This window comes from Equus caballus, chromosome 8 (assembly GCF_041296265.1).
Source record: "Equus caballus isolate H_3958 breed thoroughbred chromosome 8, TB-T2T, whole genome shotgun sequence".
NCBI classification, from domain to species: Eukaryota; Metazoa; Chordata; class Mammalia; order Perissodactyla; family Equidae; genus Equus; species Equus caballus.
The window spans coordinates 42,970,411-42,992,135 of NC_091691.1; the positions used below are offsets into that span (position 1 = coordinate 42,970,411).

The 21,725-nt window shown below is 44.1% G+C and overlaps 1 protein-coding gene and 1 long non-coding RNA gene across 3 annotated transcripts in view; one reads left to right on the forward strand and one right to left on the reverse strand.

The window, feature by feature from the left end:
• Positions 1–21,725, forward strand: part of RAB31 (RAB31, member RAS oncogene family) — a 120,610-nt gene that overhangs the window by 50,651 nt on the left and 48,234 nt on the right. For both annotated transcript variants that reach the window (XM_001489527.5, XM_023647464.2), the window contains exons 2-3: positions 4,507–4,586; positions 12,724–12,805. In XM_001489527.5, coding sequence (XP_001489577.2) covers positions 4,507–4,586; positions 12,724–12,805 — 162 coding nt within the window. The remainder of the gene's footprint in view (positions 1–4,506; positions 4,587–12,723; positions 12,806–21,725) is intronic.
• LOC138925371 (uncharacterized) lies at positions 6,286–21,449 on the reverse strand. The gene is made up of 4 exons (XR_011441426.1): positions 21,086–21,449; positions 13,331–13,421; positions 8,571–9,036; positions 6,286–7,136 (listed from the first exon to the last, which is right to left on the reverse strand). It is a non-coding gene; the product is annotated as an uncharacterized lncRNA (long non-coding RNA).

Here is a 21,725-nt window from a genome sequence, read left to right on the forward strand (position 1 = left end):
ACCTGGCAAAGCCTTGAGAGGATTTCACTGGGACTCTGAAAATTTGATTCTGACTCTATAGGTGGCTGTGGACCTTGAGGAAGTCGCGCAGCTTCCTCTTTTGCAAAACTAGGAGATTGGACAAGATGGGCTGTGATATTGTCATAATCTTATGAATTGGAAAAGTATATGCAGAGATGAGTTTCCTTCCATTGGTGTCAGGCCACCAACAATAACGTGGCTTTTGAAGAATGCTGGGCATCCATGATCCTCCTCTCTCTCCCTTCTCTTCCTTCACAGACTCCTTTATTCACCCAGCAGCCTTTCTTCTCTTTTCTGCTTTCAACCTTTCTGTTTTCCTGTGCGATGGTCATGACTCACCAGCATTTTCCTCTTGTGTACGTGTGTCACCGTCTGGATGAGGTTCCTGCAGGAAAAGCAAACCACAAAGCCGAGTGATTCATGAGCATGGCCCGTATCCTGGCCTCAGGCTCTCCCGGACTCTCCTTGGGCAGGGCATCCCCTGGCGGCCAGCTGGGGAACAGCAGTCGTCCTGGGAGAGGAGGAGGCCCCACGGTCATTTCTTGAGCCGTCACAAAGCCACTGGCCAGAGAAGGTTATTTGACGCAGTTCTTCATAAGAATATTTTCTTTTCTGAGACAAATGAAAACTTTGCCTATTGTTTTGTTCTGTTATTTCTTTCCTATCAAATGTATAAGAGAGAGAGAGAAATGTTCTGAGTTAAATTGTAAAAAGAAAAGAAACGCTGAGTGTATTGGGCTGAAGAATTAATTGTTAAACGTCAATTTGAGCAGGCGTGCTGCTTTAACTTTTCAGAAAAGCAGGTGTGTAGCTTGAGTTCTCTCTGGAAGACCATGAGTGGAGATGAATAGTTTCAAGATGGCTTTTGAATTTTCATCTTCAGGGATTTTTTTTTTTTTAAAGATTGGCCCTGAGCTAACGTGTCGCCAATCTTCTTTTTTCTTCTTCTTCTTCCCAAAGGCCCCCAGTACATAGTTGTATATATTTTTAGTTGTAGGTCCTTCTGGTTGTGCTATGTGGGATGCCACCTCAGCATGGCCTGATGAGCGGTGCCATGTCCACGCCCAGGAGCCAGAGTGGCAAAACCCTGGGCCACCTAAGTGGAGCGCGGAGACTTAACCACTTGGCCACGGGCTGGCCCCTTCAAGGATATTTTGAGGGTTGGCCTTGCAGGATCTGTTGGGCTGTTTTGGGGATGTGGAGCCAGTTGTTTTGAGGAGAAGCTTTGGGTAGAGTGAATGGATAGACTCCGAAATGTGCTTCCCAGAGCAAAGCCCCGACTGTGAGGACGCACAGTCTAGCCAAAGCCCCATGCACCAAGGGCGACTCACAGTGAGGAGCGCCATGTTGCTTAGGGGAGGAGGGCCCCTCCAAGGGGCATTTTCTCAGCTTGGAAGTAGGATGAGCCTGGGTGTAAGCCAAAAGGACACCCAGGAAGCCCAAAAAGAAACAAAACTTGGACGGTAAGGATTTGTCTCCTGATCTGTCTCTGGGCAGAGGGTCAGCCCCAGGCAGAGCAGCCCTGGCCGGCTGTGTGCTGGTGCGTAGCTCTGCGGGCACCTGTCACGGTCATAGAATGCAGGGAGGCCGAGGAAGGGTCGTCTTACCTCCCATCAATCAGGGTCCTCTGTATTGGGACGTGGAAGGTAGGGTTTGATGACTACTTGCTGGACCAGTGAAGAACGGATGAATAAAAGAGCCCTGAGAAAGAGAATTCCTAAACTGATGGAGAGGCCCAGTGAGGGCCGAGACAGGCTCTTTTGTCAACCTGCGTTCCCCTCATAGGAATGGCTTCGATGGGTGCAGAGAGGGCAGAGATTAATCATTTAGCATTTCTAGTGGAATAGTAAATTTGAAAACTCTCTACAGGAAGGGGTGGGGTTGCACCCCATGAGCTTGGTGACATAAAAATAAAAATTGGTGTGCTCAGCGTTGGGGAGAAGTTCCCACCCTGCCTGCTGGGCAGTTGGCAGAAAACAGTTCACCGTATGAAAGAGGGCGTTTTCCGTATCTTCCGGGGTGGGGTAGGGTAGCACAGGTCGTCGGCGTGCAGCTTCTTGGGGTTGCATGGACTAAAGGACTGCAAGGAACTGCTCCTCCACAGGGGGTTAAAGCGACTGAGATGACAAGAACAGAATTGTGGTCGGGGGACTGTGGGGACGTCAGCGGGAATTCACACAGAAGGAGCAGCTCAGAAATAGCAGCTACACTGATGCGGAGTCTTTGGAGCTAATGTTTTCATTCTGCACCTCAGTTTGCACACTGCAGTTTTGTTTGGCTCAGCACCAGTGACGGCCACTCTCCTTCCAGAGAATGATTTCCTGATGAGGAGCACAAGCTAATGCCCTTCTTGCCCCAGGTTCACTGGAACTGCCCCCTCAACATGGGAGCAAGAAGGAGTCTAAATAATTCAGATTCTAAGTTGGTATTTCACATTTCAATATCTAAAGAAAAAGACATTTCTCTGAGGTTTCAAGGTTTTCTCCTTGATCTTCAGATTTGTTTTTTGTTGTTTTTTGTTTTTTGAGGAAGATTAGCCCTGAGCTAACATCTGCCACCAATCCTCCTCTTTTTTGCTGAGGAAGATTGGCCCTGAGCTAACATCCGTGCTCATCTTCCTCTGCTTTATATGTGGGATGCCTGCCACAGCATGGCTTCCCAAGCGGTGCATAGGTCCACGCCCGGGATCCGAACCAACAAACCCCAGGTCGCCGAAGCAGAATGTGCGAACTTAACCGCTGTCACCTGGGCAGCCCTGATCTTCAGGCTTTTAAAGTTACACCTTTAACATAAGAGAATCGTATCCCTATTTTCTCCTTCCTGGGCTAAATATGCCTTGTTTCCCTTTCACTTATAGATCTTGACGTCTCAATGATCCTTTCAGATAAGCGCATCCTGACAGGACTTCTCTGTGGTGACTGTCTGCAAGCCATGCATCTTCTTGCCTTGCCACCTCCTCAGAAGAGCAGCTGTTGGCAACTGAGGGCAGCCACGTTGTTCTACTTTGTTGTACTTTCTGTGCAGTCTCCCAACTTTGTCTAGTAACTCTTCCTTTGAAATTTCCATTTCTACCATCATATTTTTAATTTCTAAAGGTTGGTCTTACTCTCTGAATGATCTGTTGAAATAGCATCCTGCCACGGCCGGCCTAGTGGCCTAGTGGTTAAGTTCATGGACTCTGCTTGGGTGGCCCGGGGTTCACTGGCTCAGATCCTGGATACAGACCTACGCATCGCTTATCAAACCATGCTGAGGCGGTGTCCCACATATAAAATAGAGGAAGATGGGCACAGATGTTAGCTCAGGGCTAATCTTCCTCAAAAAAAAAAAAGCATCCTGCTCGTTGTTTGTGGGTATAAATGTCTGGTATTTTTTATCTGAGTGTTTCTTTGTAAGAGATTAAAATGCGTTCTGAGGCTCTGTTTGCACCAGGGCTTGTCAGCTGTGCACACCTCTTCTGTCTGGGCTCACACAGGGCAGGGAATAGCACTGGGCACTCCCTGGGCTGTATCTCAAGTGCCCCAGCCCAGCCCCTGTCTCGTCCAGGTTTCCTGGAAAGTCAGCTTCTCTGGGTCCTCCTGGCATGCGGGTGGGTGTCCTCTGTTCTGTGGCCTGGGGCACCAAGGGTCTGTGTGTGTGAGCCTCTCAGGAGATGCTGTGTTCAGGCCTGTCCTCCAGTTCCTGATATGCTCAGGGGTTCTGTGGCATGAGTGGAGCTGCTTCTCATTGGCTTTGCTCCCTGCAGGCACTTAAGGCTCCAGCTGCTTCTCCCTCGGTGACCACTCAGCCAACTGCTTTTCGTTGACATCACTTGTCTGGTGTGTTTCTTCCCCCATGTCTTTGACCTTGTGAATTTGTTTATTTTATTCCTTAAACCATTTTGCAAGGGTTTTGGAAGGGAGTGGATAGAAGTGCATGCATTTGATTTCCAAGGTGTAACTGGACCTCTGTCCTACTCAGCTTTAGAGAATTATTTAACAGAGAAAGAGCTGAGATGAGACCTTTATATGATTAAGCAAAACTGGAGGTTATTATGCAGTCATCAGACTCTAAAGAGAAAATGTTAGACCTGCAGAAATTAGAATTCATAGGTCTTACAGGTGATACCTACAAAAATAGATTACGCAGTTTTTGAGTGCTAAGGTTTTGAACAAAATCAGTTTGTCTCTACCAAAACAATGCAGTGTGTTGCCATACCTCTCTTCTAGATCCCTCTAAAAATTTGCAAATTTCTGGAAATACACGTACTGTGAACATTGCCAATTCTAGGTCAATTATTGTATATATGGGACATTTCCCAAACTTATTTTTGCCATACTTCTTTTCTTTCTATGAAAGCAATGCAATTTCATTTCAGGAAATACCCACCTCCTCCTCCCCCCTTCCTGCCGCCAGGAGCCACCTCTCCTTCCTCTGGTTCTGTGTTTACACTAGGTCAGAACTGGCACCCTTGGTCTTCATGGCTGTGTCCTCATTCTTTTCCAGGACACCGGGGTTGGGAAATCAAGCATTGTGTGTCGATTTGTCCAGGATCACTTTGACCACAACATCAGCCCGACCATTGGGTAAGTTCCTGTATGTTCTCTTTCACGTTTCTTCCTTTCAAAGCACTCAGAGAGGTCAGCCAGTGAGAATCGATCCCACTGGAAAGACTTGGACGGAAATTCAGGGACTTTGAAGCAGTACGTCCGGGCTTACTGTCCCTGTCAGTAATTTTTTTTCGTAGCCAGCGTCCTCATGCTGCAGCCTGAGGCCATTTCCTTGATCCGAGAGAGCGGTGTTCTGCAAATCATGCGGCCTTATTTCCAGATGGAAGAGGAGACACAGGACAAATCCCCAGGGCTCCGCTTAAACCTGCCTGGCAGTGAACTTGGAGACGCCGTCCACTCACACAGCTGCACTGTCTGCAGCCTGTGGGGCAGGTCGACTTTCCTTTTCTGGATTAACGAGCATCAGCATTTCCATACCTGTGCTTGAGGGGCGGGCTGGATCGGTCCCTTCCCAGGCCCGAGGATCTGGGTGCCGGCTCCCTCTCCTGGGGGAGGCTTTCGCCAGAGGGTCTTTTGCCGTGGCATTTTGCAGATGCTCCATGGTTGCCTGTCTTAGGACTTGGCCTCACTTATTTTCTCCCTGCAGATAGCATGCTCTTTGCAGAGAGCAAGGGTTTGTTTTCCTCAGAAGGGAAACAGCTGGGTATATATTTGGGGAACGCTGCAGGACTGGTGAGGATGGGGGCAACTGTCTCTCTCAGTAGTAAGTAGAGAAAATTCGTGGCAGGGCATAAGCGGGTGCTCAGGAACAGTGGGTCGATAGGCCAGTGGTTGGCGCGGTGGACGTGAGAAAATCCGATACGTTTTGTAATTAAAAAATGGCTTAAAGAAATGTGGTCGAGGAAATTGAGCGTCAAGAACCGTGAAGGGTCCAGAGGCTAACCAGTTATCTGCCCCCATCTCATGGATGCTGGCAGAAGACACTCGGCTCCTGTGTCAGAGACAGGAAATAGCGGTAGCCAGAGTATTATTGCTTGGCCTTGGTTCCCTAAGCCTCACTTTCCCCGAGGGGGAGGCAAAGAGCTGACACCCTACATGCAGTGGGTTGCCTCACAGGAGAGGAGCCCAAATCTTTTCTAACGGGCGGTAAGCATGCCTGTGCTTTGCTCTCTCCCTTCCGAGCCATACAGACATCCCGACAGCACACCTGGGGAGGAGACGCAGTTCTGCCCTCGAGAGGTGTGGGATGTGAGAGGCGTGGGCATTGCCTCCCAACGCCAGTGCTTCTGTAGACGGGGGACAATTTTATAGGGAAATTCTTCTCGCTCTCATCTGTGATGTACTTTTTTCCTCTTTAATTTGCCAGTTTGTGTTTCTTGATAATAAAAGCAAAACCTATAAGAGTGATAAACTGAAGTATGGTTCTGGAAGATGGAAGAGGGACTTTTGCTGTCTACTCTTTTTCTTAATTAAAAAAATTTTTTGAGGAAGATTAGCCCTGTGCTAACATCCACCACCCATCCTCCTCTTTTTGCTGAAGAAGATTGGCCCTGAGCTAACATCCATGCCCACCTTCCCCTGTTTTGTATGTAGGACACCTGCCACACCAAGGCTTGATGAGTGGTGTGTAGGTCCGTGCCCGGGATCCCAACCGGCAAACCCTAGGCTGCTGAAGTGGAGCGTGCAAACTCAACTGCTGTGCCATCAGGCTGGCCCTCTGTCTGCTTTTTAAACTTAAAAAAAAATTTTTTTAATAACAAATCTGTCTTCCTTTGGTAATGATTTCTTTTTAAATAAAAAGGCATAAATAAATGCATGCTTCACCACAAATTATGGTAAATACATAAAAGTGTTAAGCATAACCGTTACTCATAGATGTAAGGACCATTATGCCAAAATTATAATAAGCATATCACTCTGATCACCATCGCTTGGTCAGAGCACGTCATCATGCCAGCCCAGATTCAAGAGGGGAAATACACTCCACCTCATGGGGGCAGTGTGTGGAGTCGTGTTGTATCCAGCGCCCCGCACTGCTCTCCATTCTGGGGATAACCGATCAAACGCTGTTGGTGGTACTTCGCCTAGTAAATACGTTGTGGTGGTTGGGGCTTTTAAACAATTATGTCTTGTATGGAAACTCTCTGTACTTTCTGCTCAGTTTTTGTGTAAACCTAAAACTTCTCTAAAAAATAGTCTATTAACTAAAAACTTTTGTATTTGTTCTTTAAATTATAATGCTCATTGTGAAAAGTTCAGATCATACATAAATGTTTAAAATTAAAACAGAAGTTAGAGGATCTTTACTAGCTCTCCAATCCCATATTCTTCGATTTGTATTACCAATATTTAAAAGTCCAAAGTGCATGTTTAACTTATTTCTTAGAAGTATTTTCTATGTATATGCAGGTATACAAACACCTAATTTTCAAAAACAAAAACAGTATCAGGTCCTTCCTAACATGCTGCAGCATGCATTCTCCGTCCATGTGGGTCATTCTCCGTCCACGTGGGTCATTCTCTGTCCATGTGGGTCATTCTCCGTCCTCGTGGGTCATTCTCTGTCCATGTGGGTCATTCTCCGTCCATGTGGTTTTCCTTATTCTTTTCATGAATACAGATCTCCTGGAAGATGGCATGAACAGGACACTTTAATTGCTGTCTGTGCATTTCCTCGACAGAGTCAAGATTAAAGTTTAATTTTTCTGGTTATAAAAATTCATGTTCAGTCTAAATAAGCTAAAAAACACAGAATTTATGAAAAATAGGAATTATAGTATATATGTAGTTTTTATCCTGTTTTCTACTTAATATATTTTGAACATTTTCTTATAATGTCACATAATCTTCAAAAACATGATGAAAACAATATTTTTTTCTGATTATAAAAGTATATACTCATCATAAAAAATTGAAAATGAGGAGAAATATAAAAATTGCCCATAATCTACCCCCCAGAGTAACTACTGTAAACATTTGGTATATTTTCTTTGTCGTTTTCCTATATATATATATAAAATCATTTTTTCATTCAGCATTATATTGTGAATTCCATGTCATTAAATGGTCTTTAGAAACAATTATTTTTAATGGCTATATTTTCAATTTTAGGCATTTAGGTTGTTTAAAATTTTTTTACTTTGATAAATAATGTTACGATGTATATCATTGGGCATAAATACTTGCGTCTACCTCTGCTTATTTCATTAGATTACATTCGTAGCAATGGGGTAATTTAGTCAAAGAATAAGAACATATTTCAAGTTCTTGATGGATATTACCAAATTGTTTTTCAGAAAGCTTGCCCTTCTGTATATGAACGAGCTTTAGGTATTATTTAAAAATATTTTGCATGTGTCATTTTGAATTCTGTTCTTCTCCTGTAAACTTCACACTTAAGCCTTTTCTCCTAACTTAATTCTTCATAGACACAACGGCAAGCGGCTGCAGCATTAAACTGTGTGCTCCTCTGCTTTCCGTCTACTGCGTGCCTCACTCTGGATCAGGATTAAGCTCAGCTCCTCCATTCTGACGTGTTGTCTTTTCCTGGTATAGTTTAATTGCCCAATTTTAAAATCACTCAAACTTTGTCCTCTTTTCTGGGATTTTGAGAAAATGTTTCCAAACCCCAGTTTCAGAAAAATAAAGCTAGCAGGAACATGCAGACTTCTTGGAAGATGGCGTAAGTGGGATACTTTTAAAAGATTGAGTGCTTATCCCTCAGCAGGTAGGCCGGGAGTCTGGCTTATAGGTATGTTTTGTTTAGTGTGCTTTAAAAATCCTAAAACAATAATGAAGAATCAGGAGATTTTTACATAATAAACTTGAATTCTGACCTCTTTGAAAATCAGTAGAATTGGAGCACTGGGTGTGCATGCTCATGTGGCGGAAGCCACTGGAACTGAGCCCCAGGGGCTCCCTCTGCGGGGGCCGGGGGTGGGTGTGGGGGGGCAGGGCTTGCTATCTCCACTCCACGTCACTCCCACTGCTTATTGTTACTGTTATTTTTATTATCATTACTTTTACACCTAGCCCACTTTGCTCATTTGCATGGCCTACCTGGTCCCATAGATATTTCAGTTCTTGTCCTTGGCGCAGAGCCTTTTTTCCAGTAACCCAGCCGGCCCTAAGGGTCAGTGCAGCCAGGTGACTTGTTTGAGCGCACACAGCCAGTGAACGGCAAACTTGTGATTCAAACCAAGTGCGTCAGTCTCAGAGTCCACCCTTGTTCTCTCACTGTGATCACCGACCAGCGGGAAAGGCCGCAGGCTCTAAAATGTCATCAGTTCAGCGTCAAAAGAGTTCATTCTTATCATCTCCTGTGACTCACACTGAAAAGTCTTGGCTCTGCTGTTCAAGCAGATTGTGCCAACATCTTGAACATATATATGTGCGTGTGTTTCTCCCTTTCTATTTCGACTTGTAAAAGGAAATTGTGTGACTTCTCTGCCAGATCTTGGTTCCCACAGATAATGAAGTCAAGTCAGCATTGCAGAATCTTCCCCCTCCACTGCTGGAAGGTAATCTGTAGAGAAGAAAAGATGCCTGAGGTTCTTATAAGATTGAAAGCTAGCAGAGGCTGGAAAAAACACCCCAAACAACCAAAAGAGCAATGATTGTCAGTCTTCATTTCAAATATTGATAGTTCTTCTCCTAGTGACAAGAAATCAGGGACAGAGAGGGGTGTGTGCCTGTGTGTGTGTGTGTGCGCATGTGTATACACTATATATGTATGTATGATATGCATTACTTCTGTTACTAAAGCTGTTTCTCAGGACTTACCGTGTAGCAAGGGAGAATTTCACAGTTTTAGGTGTTATTTTTAAAAATGTTGTGAATTTCACAGGGGTCATTTCCTGTTCGACCCTATCACAGCCCCCCAGATCATGCAGAGTAGACATGGGTCCTATTTCACAGATGGGGAAACTCAGGGAGCTTCTTCTCTGACCACGGACAAGGCAGTCTTTCTGGTCTCAGATTCCACCAGCCCCTTATCTCTGAGGTGAGGGGGTTGATATTTTATGTTTTTTCCACCTCTAAAAGTTTATGATTCTAAGATTTTAAAGGCATGAACTTAGTTTTCTAAGCCTGAGAACTTTTTAACGTGTGGTTGATGTATTATTTATCCTGTTACCTAGAATATATGAGGAATGAATGAAAATCTGGCTTACATCAAAGCAAAAGCAAAAACAAACACAAAAACAAAATATTGACATAGCCGTCTACATAAAATTTTAAAAGGCGTTTATGGAGAAACTTCCAGAAACAACATTAAAGGGCAAAGATTAAACTGGAAAAATATTTTTAAAAATATACTGTTACAGGCTGGGGCCGGCCCCATGGCCGAGTAGTTAAGTTCGTGTGCTCCGCAGCAGGCGGCCCAGTGTTTCGTTGGTTCGAATCCTGGGCGCGGACATGGCACTGCTCATCAGGCCACGCTGAGGCGGCATCCCACATGCTACAACTAGAAGGACCCACAACTAAAATACACAACTATGTACCAGGGGGCTTTGGGGAGAAAAAGCAAAAAAAAAAATAAAATCTTAAAAACTAAATAAATAAAAAAATAAAAGATTCCTATTTAAAAAAATGTATATATATGTATATATACTGTTACAGGGGGCCAGCCCAGTGGCACAGCGGTTAAGTGTGCACGTTGCACTTCTGCAGCCCAGTGTTCACTGGTTCGGATCCTGGGTGCAGACATGGCACCGCTTGGCAAACCATGCTGTGGCAGGCGTCCCACATATAAAGTAGAGAAAGATGGGCATGGATGTTAGCTCAGGGCCAGTCTTCCTCAGCGAAAAGAGGAGTATTGGCAGCAGTTAGCTCAGGGCTAATCTTCCTCAAAAAGAAAAAAAAAAATAATGTTACAAAAGGTTAGTATAAAATACTCAAAAAGTGCATAAGAAAAGGATGAACACTACAACTGCAAAGGGGCAAAGGTCATGAATTAAAGATTCACAAAAGTAAAATACAAGTGAACAATCAACACGGAAGTGATGGCCAGACTTCTGATGAGGATCATACACACAGGAATGAGATACTGCTTTCTACCTGTCGTACTGGAAAAGATTTAAAAGATTAGTATTGGTTGGGGCAAAGGTCGTCTCACACCCTGCCATGGGCGTGTAGGTTGGGACAACCCACAGTTTGGCAAACATAGGAAAGTGGAGCACATCTACTTCTAAGAATTAGGTCCAAGGAAATAGTTGTACAAGGACGCAAAGATTTAGGTACAAGGATATTCATTTGATCATTGTCATAATAGTGAAAAATAGGTGACCAAAATGCCCATGAGTGCATTTTGAGAGCAAATCTGTAATATGGTGTGTAATACTCCATCATTTTAGATAATGATGTTGATCTATATTCATAGAAATGGAAAGATGTCCATGATAAAGTGGAGGAGAAACAAAATTTATGTAGAGTCTGATCAATTTGGGGGGTAAAAGTTGTATAAAAATAATTTGGAAGGACATATACCAACTTATTAGCAGTGATTGTGGCTATGTGGTAAAATTACAGTTGAGTTTTATTTCCTTTGTTTTCCTTTTTTGAATTTCTTTTTTGTACATATATTGCTTTTATAATGGGAAAAGTAATAAGGATATTTCCATTTTTGGAATATATTTGCTCTTATCAGTAGTCTGGGATGCATATTTTAAGGACTTTTAAAGAAGTGAAATGTCATGGGACAGATGTGGTTTTAAAATATTGGGTCATATCACTTAGAAAAATACTGAGAATTTCCATTTAGTGCAATTGTACACAGATAATTAGAACTCTCTAACTGTTAACCTTTGGGGGGTGTGTGTATGTGTGGGAATTGCAAGGACATATGCTTTTCTCCTTGGGACTTCTGGTTTGTCTCTTAGTCTTGGGGAAAAGCAGGAGAAGTTGAGGAAATATTTCCAGGATGCGTGCCGAGTGGGTGCAGGGCTGGGCTCTGCGCTGGCCCTGGGGGCCGGCTGGACCACATGAAAGTGAGAGGAGACATCCTGGCACTTTACCTCTAAAAACTCTAGTATGCATCTCCTAGGAATAAGAATATAATGAGAATACCATTATCATACGTAGGAAATTAATTTTGAGTCAATGTTTCGTCACAGATAGTCTAAATTTAAATTTCTCCAATTGTCCTCAAAATGTCTTTTAAATCTGTTTTCCTCCTAATGCAGGATCCAGTCAAGGTCCACATGATACATTTGGTTGTTTTCTCTCTTTCTTCTCTCTCTTAATCTAGATCTAAAACAATCTCCTGGTCTTTTGTTTTGCTTGCTTTTCATGACGTTGTCTTACTTGAAGCATCCAGGCCAGTTGTCTTGTAAAAATGTTCCATGTTCTAGATTTGCCTGATTCTTTCCTCATGATTAAATTCAGATGAACTATTTTTGCAGAATGCTGCATAGGTGATGTGTGTATTTCTTACTCCATCACATCAGCAGGCTTGTCATGTCTTGTTGTCCCACTGTTGGGGACGCTTGCTACTTTTAAATGAATAAGAAGCTTTATTTCACAGAAAAAAAGTCAAGGGTATTAAACATTCCTTGTATTAGATTTTTACATCTTTCATGAGCACAAAGAAAAGCTTAAGAGGAAATATGCAAAAGAAAATATCAAGATATATACTATCTGTACTGAGAATATCAAACCCTTTCTTTTTCATGGAGAGAAGATACATGTTTAAGCTACCAGTCTTTCTCCCTGCATTTATGCTGGCAGGATGGGAGTTAGAGCTCATGTTCTCTTCCTGGCTGTTAGTGTTGGGTTGATAGCACAGGTAAATATGTAAGGCAGTTTTCTGTTTGTGCCATTGCAAGGCCTGAAGAGTAACACGCCCAAATACCAGCTCCCCTTTTCACTCTTAATTGTTATAACAATATATTTTTAAAATCTAAAGCTTTATTTTCTTTCCTGATGTCGGGCATATTATCTTAGAAGAATTGAAGATAAGTGTTTTTGGAAAGGCAGTGTTTCAAATGCATCCTTTGCCTCTCCTCCATCTCCCACAAACCTCCAGTTGGACAACAGAACATGCAGAATCTTTGCTTTTACTTGCTCCAGCTGTCCTTCCTTCTTCTGAGGGGCCCCCAGGACGTGAGCTTTCAGGGTCCTGCTGAGGTACAACCTTAACTTGTTTGAAACAGGAGTCTTTGTGAAGACTGTAGAGGGTAATTGATAATGTGGAGATGTTGATTCTCTTTTTCAGGGCATCTTTTATGACCAAAACTGTGCCTTGTGGAAATGAACTTCATAAGTTCCTCATCTGGGACACTGCTGGTCAGGAACGGGTAAGGAAACGCTGCTGTTGGCTTTCTAGGGAAAAGACCGAGATCAGTTTCTGAAGCCTTCTTTGTATTTGGTGAGATTCTCTTGGTTGCAAGTGACAGAAACCAGCTTGAAATTATTTAAGCAAAACAGGAGACATATTCCTCAGCTATGAGAAAAACGTAGGGGGGTGCGTATCTTAAGGCAGGGCTGAGTTCAAGTCTTCCAAATGCCTTGTGAGAGGCACCCAACCCCGTTCCTTTTTCCTTCCTTGCTCACCTCAACATTGGCTTCATTTTTAGGCAGACCCACCTTCCTCCCTTCCCGGAGGGTGGCAAGGATGGCCTCATAAGCAACTCCAGGCCTGCATTCTACCACCTCAGCAAGCCCGTGAAGGAGAGCACCTCTTTCTCATGAGTTACACCCTACCTGTCCGAGCCTCTGGGTCTCATTGCCTGGTTTGGGTGGAGTGCTCCCGCCTGAACTTGATGCTGTGTAGTGTTCTGGGGGATTGGTGCGCCTACTGGGAGGGTCGGGTGCACGCTTACCCGAGAGGCATGGCTCCACCTGATCCACACGGCGGGAGGTCTGCTGGAGGTCGGGAGCCCTGGTTCCTCAGGGGAAGTCTGGGTTCTTTTACTGGAAAATGGAGGAATGCACTTTGGGTTACCAGAAACAGCTGATGACTTTTCTCTTATTCTTAGTTCTTTTTATTTGCTGAAAATATTTATGGAGAAGATTATTCATTCAAGCAGCTTGTGTCTTTAGATTTTAGAAAGTGAAATAACAAGTGCCAACAGACTGTAACAGGGAGTTTGTATAACAACTAGAGTGTGTGAGAGTTGGAAGGGGTGGCCAGGAAGAAGGAGCACAGGGAGAGCCAGTGCCTTGTCTTTACTGAGAGCTCCAACCTGATCATGACTTTCGTCAGAGCTGATAATTATGCAGTTAGATGGCTGGAACTTTCCCTCGTCTGACCCAGGCTCAGATGTCGCCTTCTCCACTCCGCCAGCGACAGTGTCAGCGCAGCGTCCTCTCCCCTCCCTACTGCACTCGCTTCGCCTTTCTCCACAGCTCTTACCAACTTCTTAGATACTACTTAATTCACTTACTGACTCCGTTTGTCTCTTTCTCTCAAAGGAAGAGAATCTGGGGTTTGGGATAATCCATCATTTTCATTATCGGCTCCTAACAAGTTAAGTGTATGTTTATGTAATTTTCATCTTATATAAACCCCCTTTTAAAACTAACGTTCCAGCGTTTGCAGATAAAGGTGTTTTAAAGATTCCTTTTTTTAAAATTAGGACAAATCTTCCGGCCTACAAATGCTAACCTCATTAGAACGTCTTGCATTTTGCCGCTGCACTGAGCGCAGACGCGCGCACACCCGGCGCAGCCGCTGCCCAAGCACCTCTGTGACTCTCTGCGTTGGCCGTGCGTCCCGACTCCTGACACCGGTGACTGCCGGCCACGAGGGGCCTCCTTCTCGCCACCTGTGTGTGCTTTGTAGCTGGTCTGCGAGGTTTTTGTTTTTGGAGTTTTGGTCGTTATTTAGATGTAAGCAGAGAGGTTCTCCCGCTCCCTTTTTACTTTTGGCCATGAAATAGCTGCTTTTGCAGCTGCTTTTAATGAGTGCCCTAAGTCTTTTTTACAAGTAGGTGTCTTAGTATTAGCTGCTTCTGCTAGTGGCTGACGTGCACCGAGGACTTGCTGTGTTCCCTGTGCTGTCCCAAGTGTCTTCTGCGTACAAAGGCATTTAGTCCTCTCACAGCACTCTGAGGTAGCGACCATTTTTATCCCCTTTGAGGTCACTGAGGCACAGAGAGGTTAAGTCACTTGTTCAAGATCACACAGCCAGTAAAGCTTAAAGTTGAAATTTGAATCTAGCAGTTTGGGTCTTGAGCTTTATGGTTTTGTTCTGATAGAAAAACCATACAGAAGCCATACAGTTGAAAGTAAAATTATCCAAAATTCCACTACCCAGATATTTCCACTGTTGACATTAGATGACCATTGGTCAGATATCTCACTATGCGTGTGTTGATAATCTCATCTCAATGCGATCGTGACTCTTTCTAACCTGCTCTTTTCACTTGATAAATCTTGTTCCTAAGGGGGCATTCTGTATGATCTAAACAGAGTAATCGCCACTTACTTACCTCTTCTACTACAGTGTTCAAGGGGTTCACTGCTTTTGATGAGATTTGGTACTCTAAAGGGACTATTGTAGTTTGTAGTTTGGCCCCCTTACTACCTCAAAGCAAAATAGCAATAGAAAATTTTTCATATGACTGTATTTCTAATTATTTGAATTGATTTTCCTAAAATTTGACTATTAGAGATTGTAAATATCTGTGACTATATTGCTATGCCTGCACTTTTGGAAGCATAGCATTGTATAGTAGCATGTGTGTAGTCTGTTATGTCTATGTATTGCTTTAGTATTACAGCAGACCCCCTCACCTGTGGGGGACACGCTCCAGGACTCCCGTGGATACCTGAAACTTCGGATAGAACCGAACCCTATATAAACCGTTTTTTCCTCCACATGCATACCTGTGATTAAGTTTAATTTATAAATTAGGCACAGTAAGAATTTAACAACAGTAACTTCTCTTTGTCATATCTGAATTGCCAGCATCACTACCCTTGCGCTTCGGGGCCATTATTGAGTAAACTAAGGGGGGCTTGAACACAAGCACTGCGGTACCGCAACTCCTGATCTGATAACCAAGAAGACCAACTGCTCAGTGACTAACGGGCCGTGGCGTCTACAGGGGATCTGAGGGACAAAGGGGTGAGTCACCTCCTGGGCGGGAGGGAACCGGATGGCTCACGATTTCATCACACTACTCAGAACGGCAGGCAATTTAAAACTTATGAATTGTTTATTTCCGGAATTTTCCATTTAATATTTTTGGACCTTGGTTTACCACGAGTAACCATGGAAACCACAGAAAGCAAAACCTGGGATAAGGGGGCCTTGTGTATATGTTTTATTAGTGTTACGTGTTGTTATAGTTCTGAGTATGTGTGCAAGGCCCGACTCCGCAGTAGTGTTTCAGGGAAGAAGGACTAATTTTGGATGATAATTTCAGGTGAATGCTTTTAGAATCTAGATTTGTGGAGCGTGTGTGAGCAACATCTCCTTGGCCCTTGCAGTCATGCGATCTCTCTCACCCTCGAAGGCCTGCTGTGGTTATCCTCAGGCTGTCCTTGTCTGGGGCCCCCATGCAGTCTCACATGTCTCCAGGGGTGGCAGTTTTTCACTCGCTTTGGCAGCTTGTTGCTGGACTTAATGGTGCTTGTAATGACATTGCCTAATGTTTGAGCTAAAAATAAATTCCCTGCTGTGGCTTGTGCCTATTGCTATTTGTTCTGTCTCATTAATTGTCGGAGTCCAGCGCATTTTCTTATTCCTCCTTATCTTTGTAGAAATCTGCTACTGTTCTTCTGAGTTTTCATAATTATAAATAAACAAACTCTATTTGGATTTATGATTTGGTGATGGAAACTTAGATTTCTGTGTCCTCAAGAGAGGAAAATGCTCAACGCAGTGCTCTGCATGTGTTAGGCACTGTGTAGCTGCTTATTTGTGGAAGGACTGACCCATGTTCTGCCTGGCATGCACGGCATCCCGGCTAATGCCCCACTCACTGCCCCATACTAATTCGGTGTTATGTTTGCGGCACAGATTCATACTCTTGAAAAATCACTTTTCCCTGTGAGCACTGGAAATGTAAAAGGATCCCCCTTTTCCTCCCAGTCTTTGTATAAGAGAGTGTTCATTCTTCATATGCTGTCTTAATTTTGCTTTGCATTCCGCCATATACAATGGACATCTCATGATTCTTTCAATGGCAGATGGTAATCCTTAGAGTGCCTCCGTAAAAAAAAGTTTAAAAAAATTTAACCGTCTTCCAATTGATTGTTGAATCCCATTTGTTAGAAGCTTAACGTTGTCAAGATTTGTGCATCCAGCTTGTTGCTCTGAGGAGCTGCTGACGGGGAGGGGGCCCACGCTGGAGCGTCAGTGTGGGCTTTCGGGGGTTTTCAGCCTGTCCTCCTTCGATGAGTTATTGTGCTAGTTTCTGCTTCCTGCTGAGCTGTGAGGAGAACGCAGCAGTCGGTCAGCAGATGCCTCTGGCAGCATGTACACAGGAGCTCGCAGTGGTCCCCAGGGGGGAGAGAAGAATTTGTCTGCCCAGCTCTGCTCTCCTGCTTCCTGTTGGTCAGGGTTTGTGACGGGAGACGAGACTTCTGTCCTAACGTGTCAACACGCCATTCTTTCCCATTGAGTGTCCTTTTGACTTCCTTCTTTGTTTTTCTACTTAAACTGGGGGCTCGAATATCCTCATTGCTATTAAAAATGTCTCGTCAATAGGAAGTGCAACCTTCATTTCCTAGATATGTGCTTCCAAATCATTCTGTTTCTGCTTTAAAAAAAATCAGAATCCATAGGATAATCCATTAAAATGTCAGTAACTCGGAAGAATTTCCGGCTTCATTCTCTTGGTCTGATCCAGCAGAACAATGTTATTCTAAGACTGTAACATGGAAAAATAGATCATTTTATTCTTTTGTTTCAGTTTGGTTAAAGTCAGTGTTAGAGCTGTCCCTCTCTCCTAACGCCTCAGTCATAATGGTTGTATTTATAAAGGCTGGGTTTCAAATGAACCTCAGTCACAAATTCCACAAAGGAGAATCGATGGTTCTGTTACTAGAATAAAGAACTCTCCGTTACTTTAACACATCTGAAACTGAACAGATTGACTTCTGAAGTCAAGCTCATTATGTTATGCTTTTTAAAGGTGAAATTGGAGAACACATCTACAGACTAAAAAATAGGCTCCCTTTGCCAATATTTAGCAGTAATTATGAAGCATTGAAATTAATAATGTTAAAAATGACATTATGCAAAGACTTGTGTAGCAAATTACATAATTTATTATTATTGTCCTTTTTTGGTATTTTAAAAAATTTGATAAAACTTTGAAAATAAAAGAAATGCTAAGTAAGATCAAATTGAATAATGCTATACGGGACTGAGTCCACTGATATCACCCGATATAAGATTGAGCTATTGTAGAATTCTAAGTATGAGCTTGAGTAAACAAGACTTTATTTAGAATACAGAGTCCTATTATTAATCCTGAAAATCGACACATCACAGTGTGTGCAATTCTTTCTTTATCATTTTATTAAAAATACTCATACTTCTAGAATAGTGGCAAAAATATTATGGAGCTCTCTAGCTGAGGTGGCTCTGCTTTAGGCTGTGGGTCTGTGCGTCGGCCTGGGGCGCTCTGCTTGCTTGTTCATTCTGGGGTTGGAGAGGCAGCTACCTGGCGAAGCTCTTCTCAGGCAGAGCAGAAGCAGGAGGGCCAAGGGACAGGCACAAGGCCTCTTAGCGCCACGGTTAGAACGAGCACATGTCACACAGCCTACATTCCATTGGCCAAGGCAAGTCACGTGGCTGAGCCCAAAGTCAAGAGGTAGAGAGACACACAGACTTTAGTGAGAGGAACTGAAAAGTTTCACTGGCACAAGTAGGGCATAGACTCATGGAAAAGTGAAGAATTGGTGGCCACCATTGTGTCCCCCAGAGGCCTCTGTTGGGTTCTCTTGCTCTGGATGCCTCGGAGGCACAACTTCTTTCAGCCGGAAGCTTTTTCTCAGACACCTCCCTCAGTCTTTGCCCACTGAGCTTTACTATTCCACACTCCATGATCCACCCCGAATAAATTTCCTGTTAAGAAACCTGACACTGTAGAGATAACGTTTGACCTTCCATGGCTTTTTTAAAATATATTCATTACTTCCTCGTGCCTGAGATGGATTCCTCTTTGTGTTGGAAAATGGTTTATGAGAAGAGCCTGATGAAGCAGCTGTGGTGTGGAGGGCTCTGTTTGCTTTTTCCTTGGCAGGGGAGCTCTTTTCCTGTGCACCTCCTCACCTGTTCTAGACTCACTCAGAGCTTCAGTCTCATGAGCTTCTTGTTTTCGTTCCCTGGTTCACCTCAGAAGCAGCTGAGCCAGGCTTTCGTCTTTTCTGGATAATCTATCCTGGAGTTTTAGTGCTTGAAAATCAAATTAAGTGATAAACGCTTCTGTCCACGTTTGTTTGTGTTGATTATTGGCATGTGGAATATTACCAGCCTCTTTTTATTTTTTTGAACAGATATAATTCACATATCATACAGTTCACCCACTTAAAGTGCACAGTTCAGTGGACTCTAGTGTATTAAGAATTGTGCAGGCATCACCACAATCAATTTTAAAACATTTTCATCATTCCCAAAAGAAACCCTGAACCCATTAGCAGGCATTCTCCATTTCTCCCCAAGTGCCCCAGCCCTCGGTTACTTTCTGCCTCCAGATTTGCCTAATCCGGACATTTCCTATACATGGAATCATAGAATCTATGTTTTTTTGTGGCTAGTGTCCTTCACTCAGCATAATATTATCGAGGTTCATCCATGCTGTAGCGTGGATCAGTGCGTCCTCCCTTTTCATGGCTGATTAATGTTCCATTGTGTGGATTCACTACATTTTGTTGATCCATTCATCAGTTGATGGACAGCTGGGTTGTTTCCACTTTTTGGCTATTGTGAATAACGATGCTATGAACATTCACGTACAAGTTTTTGTGCCGACATGTAGTGTTTTTTTGGACTTTTTTTCAATGGGTATATAGCTAGGAGTGAAAATGATGGGTCAGATGGTAACTATGTTTAGCATTTTGAGGACCTGCCAAACTGTTTTCCAAAGTGGCTGTACCATTTTATACAAAGTGGCTGTACCATTTTATACAAGGTGGCTGTAGCATTTTATATTCCCGCTAACAATTTGTGAGGTTCCAATTTGTCCACCTTCTCCCCCACACTTGTCTTTGCCTAACCCAAGGTCACAAAGATTTACTGCTATGTGGTTTTCTAAGAGTTGAATAGTTTTCGCTCGTACCTGTAGCTCTATGACCGATGTGTTGTTAATTTTTGTGTATCTTGTAAGGAAGGGATGCAGCTTCCATATCTACAAAATCTCTTGTCCCAACACAATTTGTTGAAAAGACCATGCTTTGCCCAGTTAGCTTTCTTGGCACCTTTGTTGAAAATCAATTAGCCACAAATGTGACATTTGTGAGGGCTGAATTCTGCACACTCAGTTCTGTTCCTTTGATCGGCAAATATCTGAGGTCAAGTTCAGGCTTGACAAACATCAAAAGAAACTTTTTTGCTCTCTTTCCTTCTTTGTTCAGAGCCCTGGATCTATGGTCAAGAAACTGGTTTACTATTCATAGGCTGTTGCTAAAGTCAGAGGAAATTTTGACCTTCAGGAGTCCTTGAAGAATGGGGCCTCTTACAAACTCCAAATGAGCTGCTCTCTGTTTTCTCCTCCGCTTGCCCTGCAGCCACGGGAAGGAGAAACCCCGCTCCAGGCACCGCCAGCAAACAGCACGTGCTCGGAATCTGCTCCTGACCCGCTGTTGGAGGGGAATGCTTCACCTTGCTCTGCCTTCCCACAGACCCACTAGGGAGCTGCTTCCGTAGGGATCACCCTTCAGTGGGAGATGGCAAATTCATGACTTTGCTTCCCTCCCCCACCTTTCACAAGAGAACAGTGCTTTTTATTAGTGCACATTGAGATCCTGAGAAGAGGACATTCCCTCCCTTCAGATCCCCACTGCCCCACTAAGGAGACAGATCAGAAGCTTGCGGAAACGGTGTGTGCTATGAAAATGAGATCAGCAGGTGTCCATAGGGCTATGCCAAATCAGCTACTTTTAGAAGAAGCCTCAGGAGTCACCTTTAGTTAAAAGTGTTGCAGCTGAAGAGATTCAGTGATATTTAAAAATTGGTGACAGAAACTCCGGAAGGAGAGTATGACAGTGGCATTCAAGAAGGGCGTCTGATGGAGCGGTGTGGACAGAGCGGGGAGCCGCCTCAGCTCACTCGTGGGTCCCAGGGTTGTGCTGTTTGGGGGTTTTGGTGTCAGGTAGGAAATCAGGAGTTCAGGCGCAGAATTGCCCTCCTGTCAGGAGGCCACTGACAGGAGAGAGAGAGGAAGGATATGTCCGGATATTAAAATAAATTTAGTAAGTCCTTAGGGAAACACTTTAACATTTCTACCCTCAGCCGGTGCGATGGGAAAGCCGGAAGTGAGGGAAAGGGACGGGGCAGTGGAAGACAAAAACAACAGGGAAATCTCACCCATGAGTTGATCTTCAGAAGCAAGGATGAGCTTCTCCTGCCTGAAGGGAGACCCAGCCCCTTGCCCCTTCGCATTCTGTCACAACAGACCTACCGTTTTCTTTGGTTCCCCAGCGGGCATCGCCCCCTCCTCTGTGGGCCTCCACGACGCCTGCGCTGCCCCCTCCTCGGGACGCGTGTGTTCTGGGAGGGACGGCAACTCTGCCTGATGCAGGTTCTTCACAAGCGGAGCAATGACATTTCACTGGTCTGTATCTGTCTGAGATGCGCTAAGTAGCTTCTAATCAGGTGGCATTGTCTGTGCCGCTTGGGTTGAGGCCAGTTCCTGTTCTGCCACGTCTCAGAGGATGTGTGGCAAAGATTATAGGCAGCCTTGCAGGAGCCAGGGTTCCGGGGGGCTCTGGGTTTGCATAGTTGAGACTCTAAGAGGCTCTTTACCTGGTTGTGTTTTCTCCACCCCCTCTCTGCTTCTTTTTCATTTATGCAGCTAATTTCCTAAGTCTGGTTAAAATACAGGAGAAAGGGCCTATAAAGCATATGAATGTCATTCTTGACAAGGAAATTGGGCACACGGACTTTGGTTAATAACAGAAAAGCGTGCTCCTGAGGCACTGAAGGACATGTCCAAAGGGGGACAGCTGGAGGGTCTTCGGAATGCAGACCTCGCTGTTTGGAGACATTTATATCCAGAGCAGCCCTTTTGAAGGCTGCCTAACTCCACCCTTCAAGCCAAG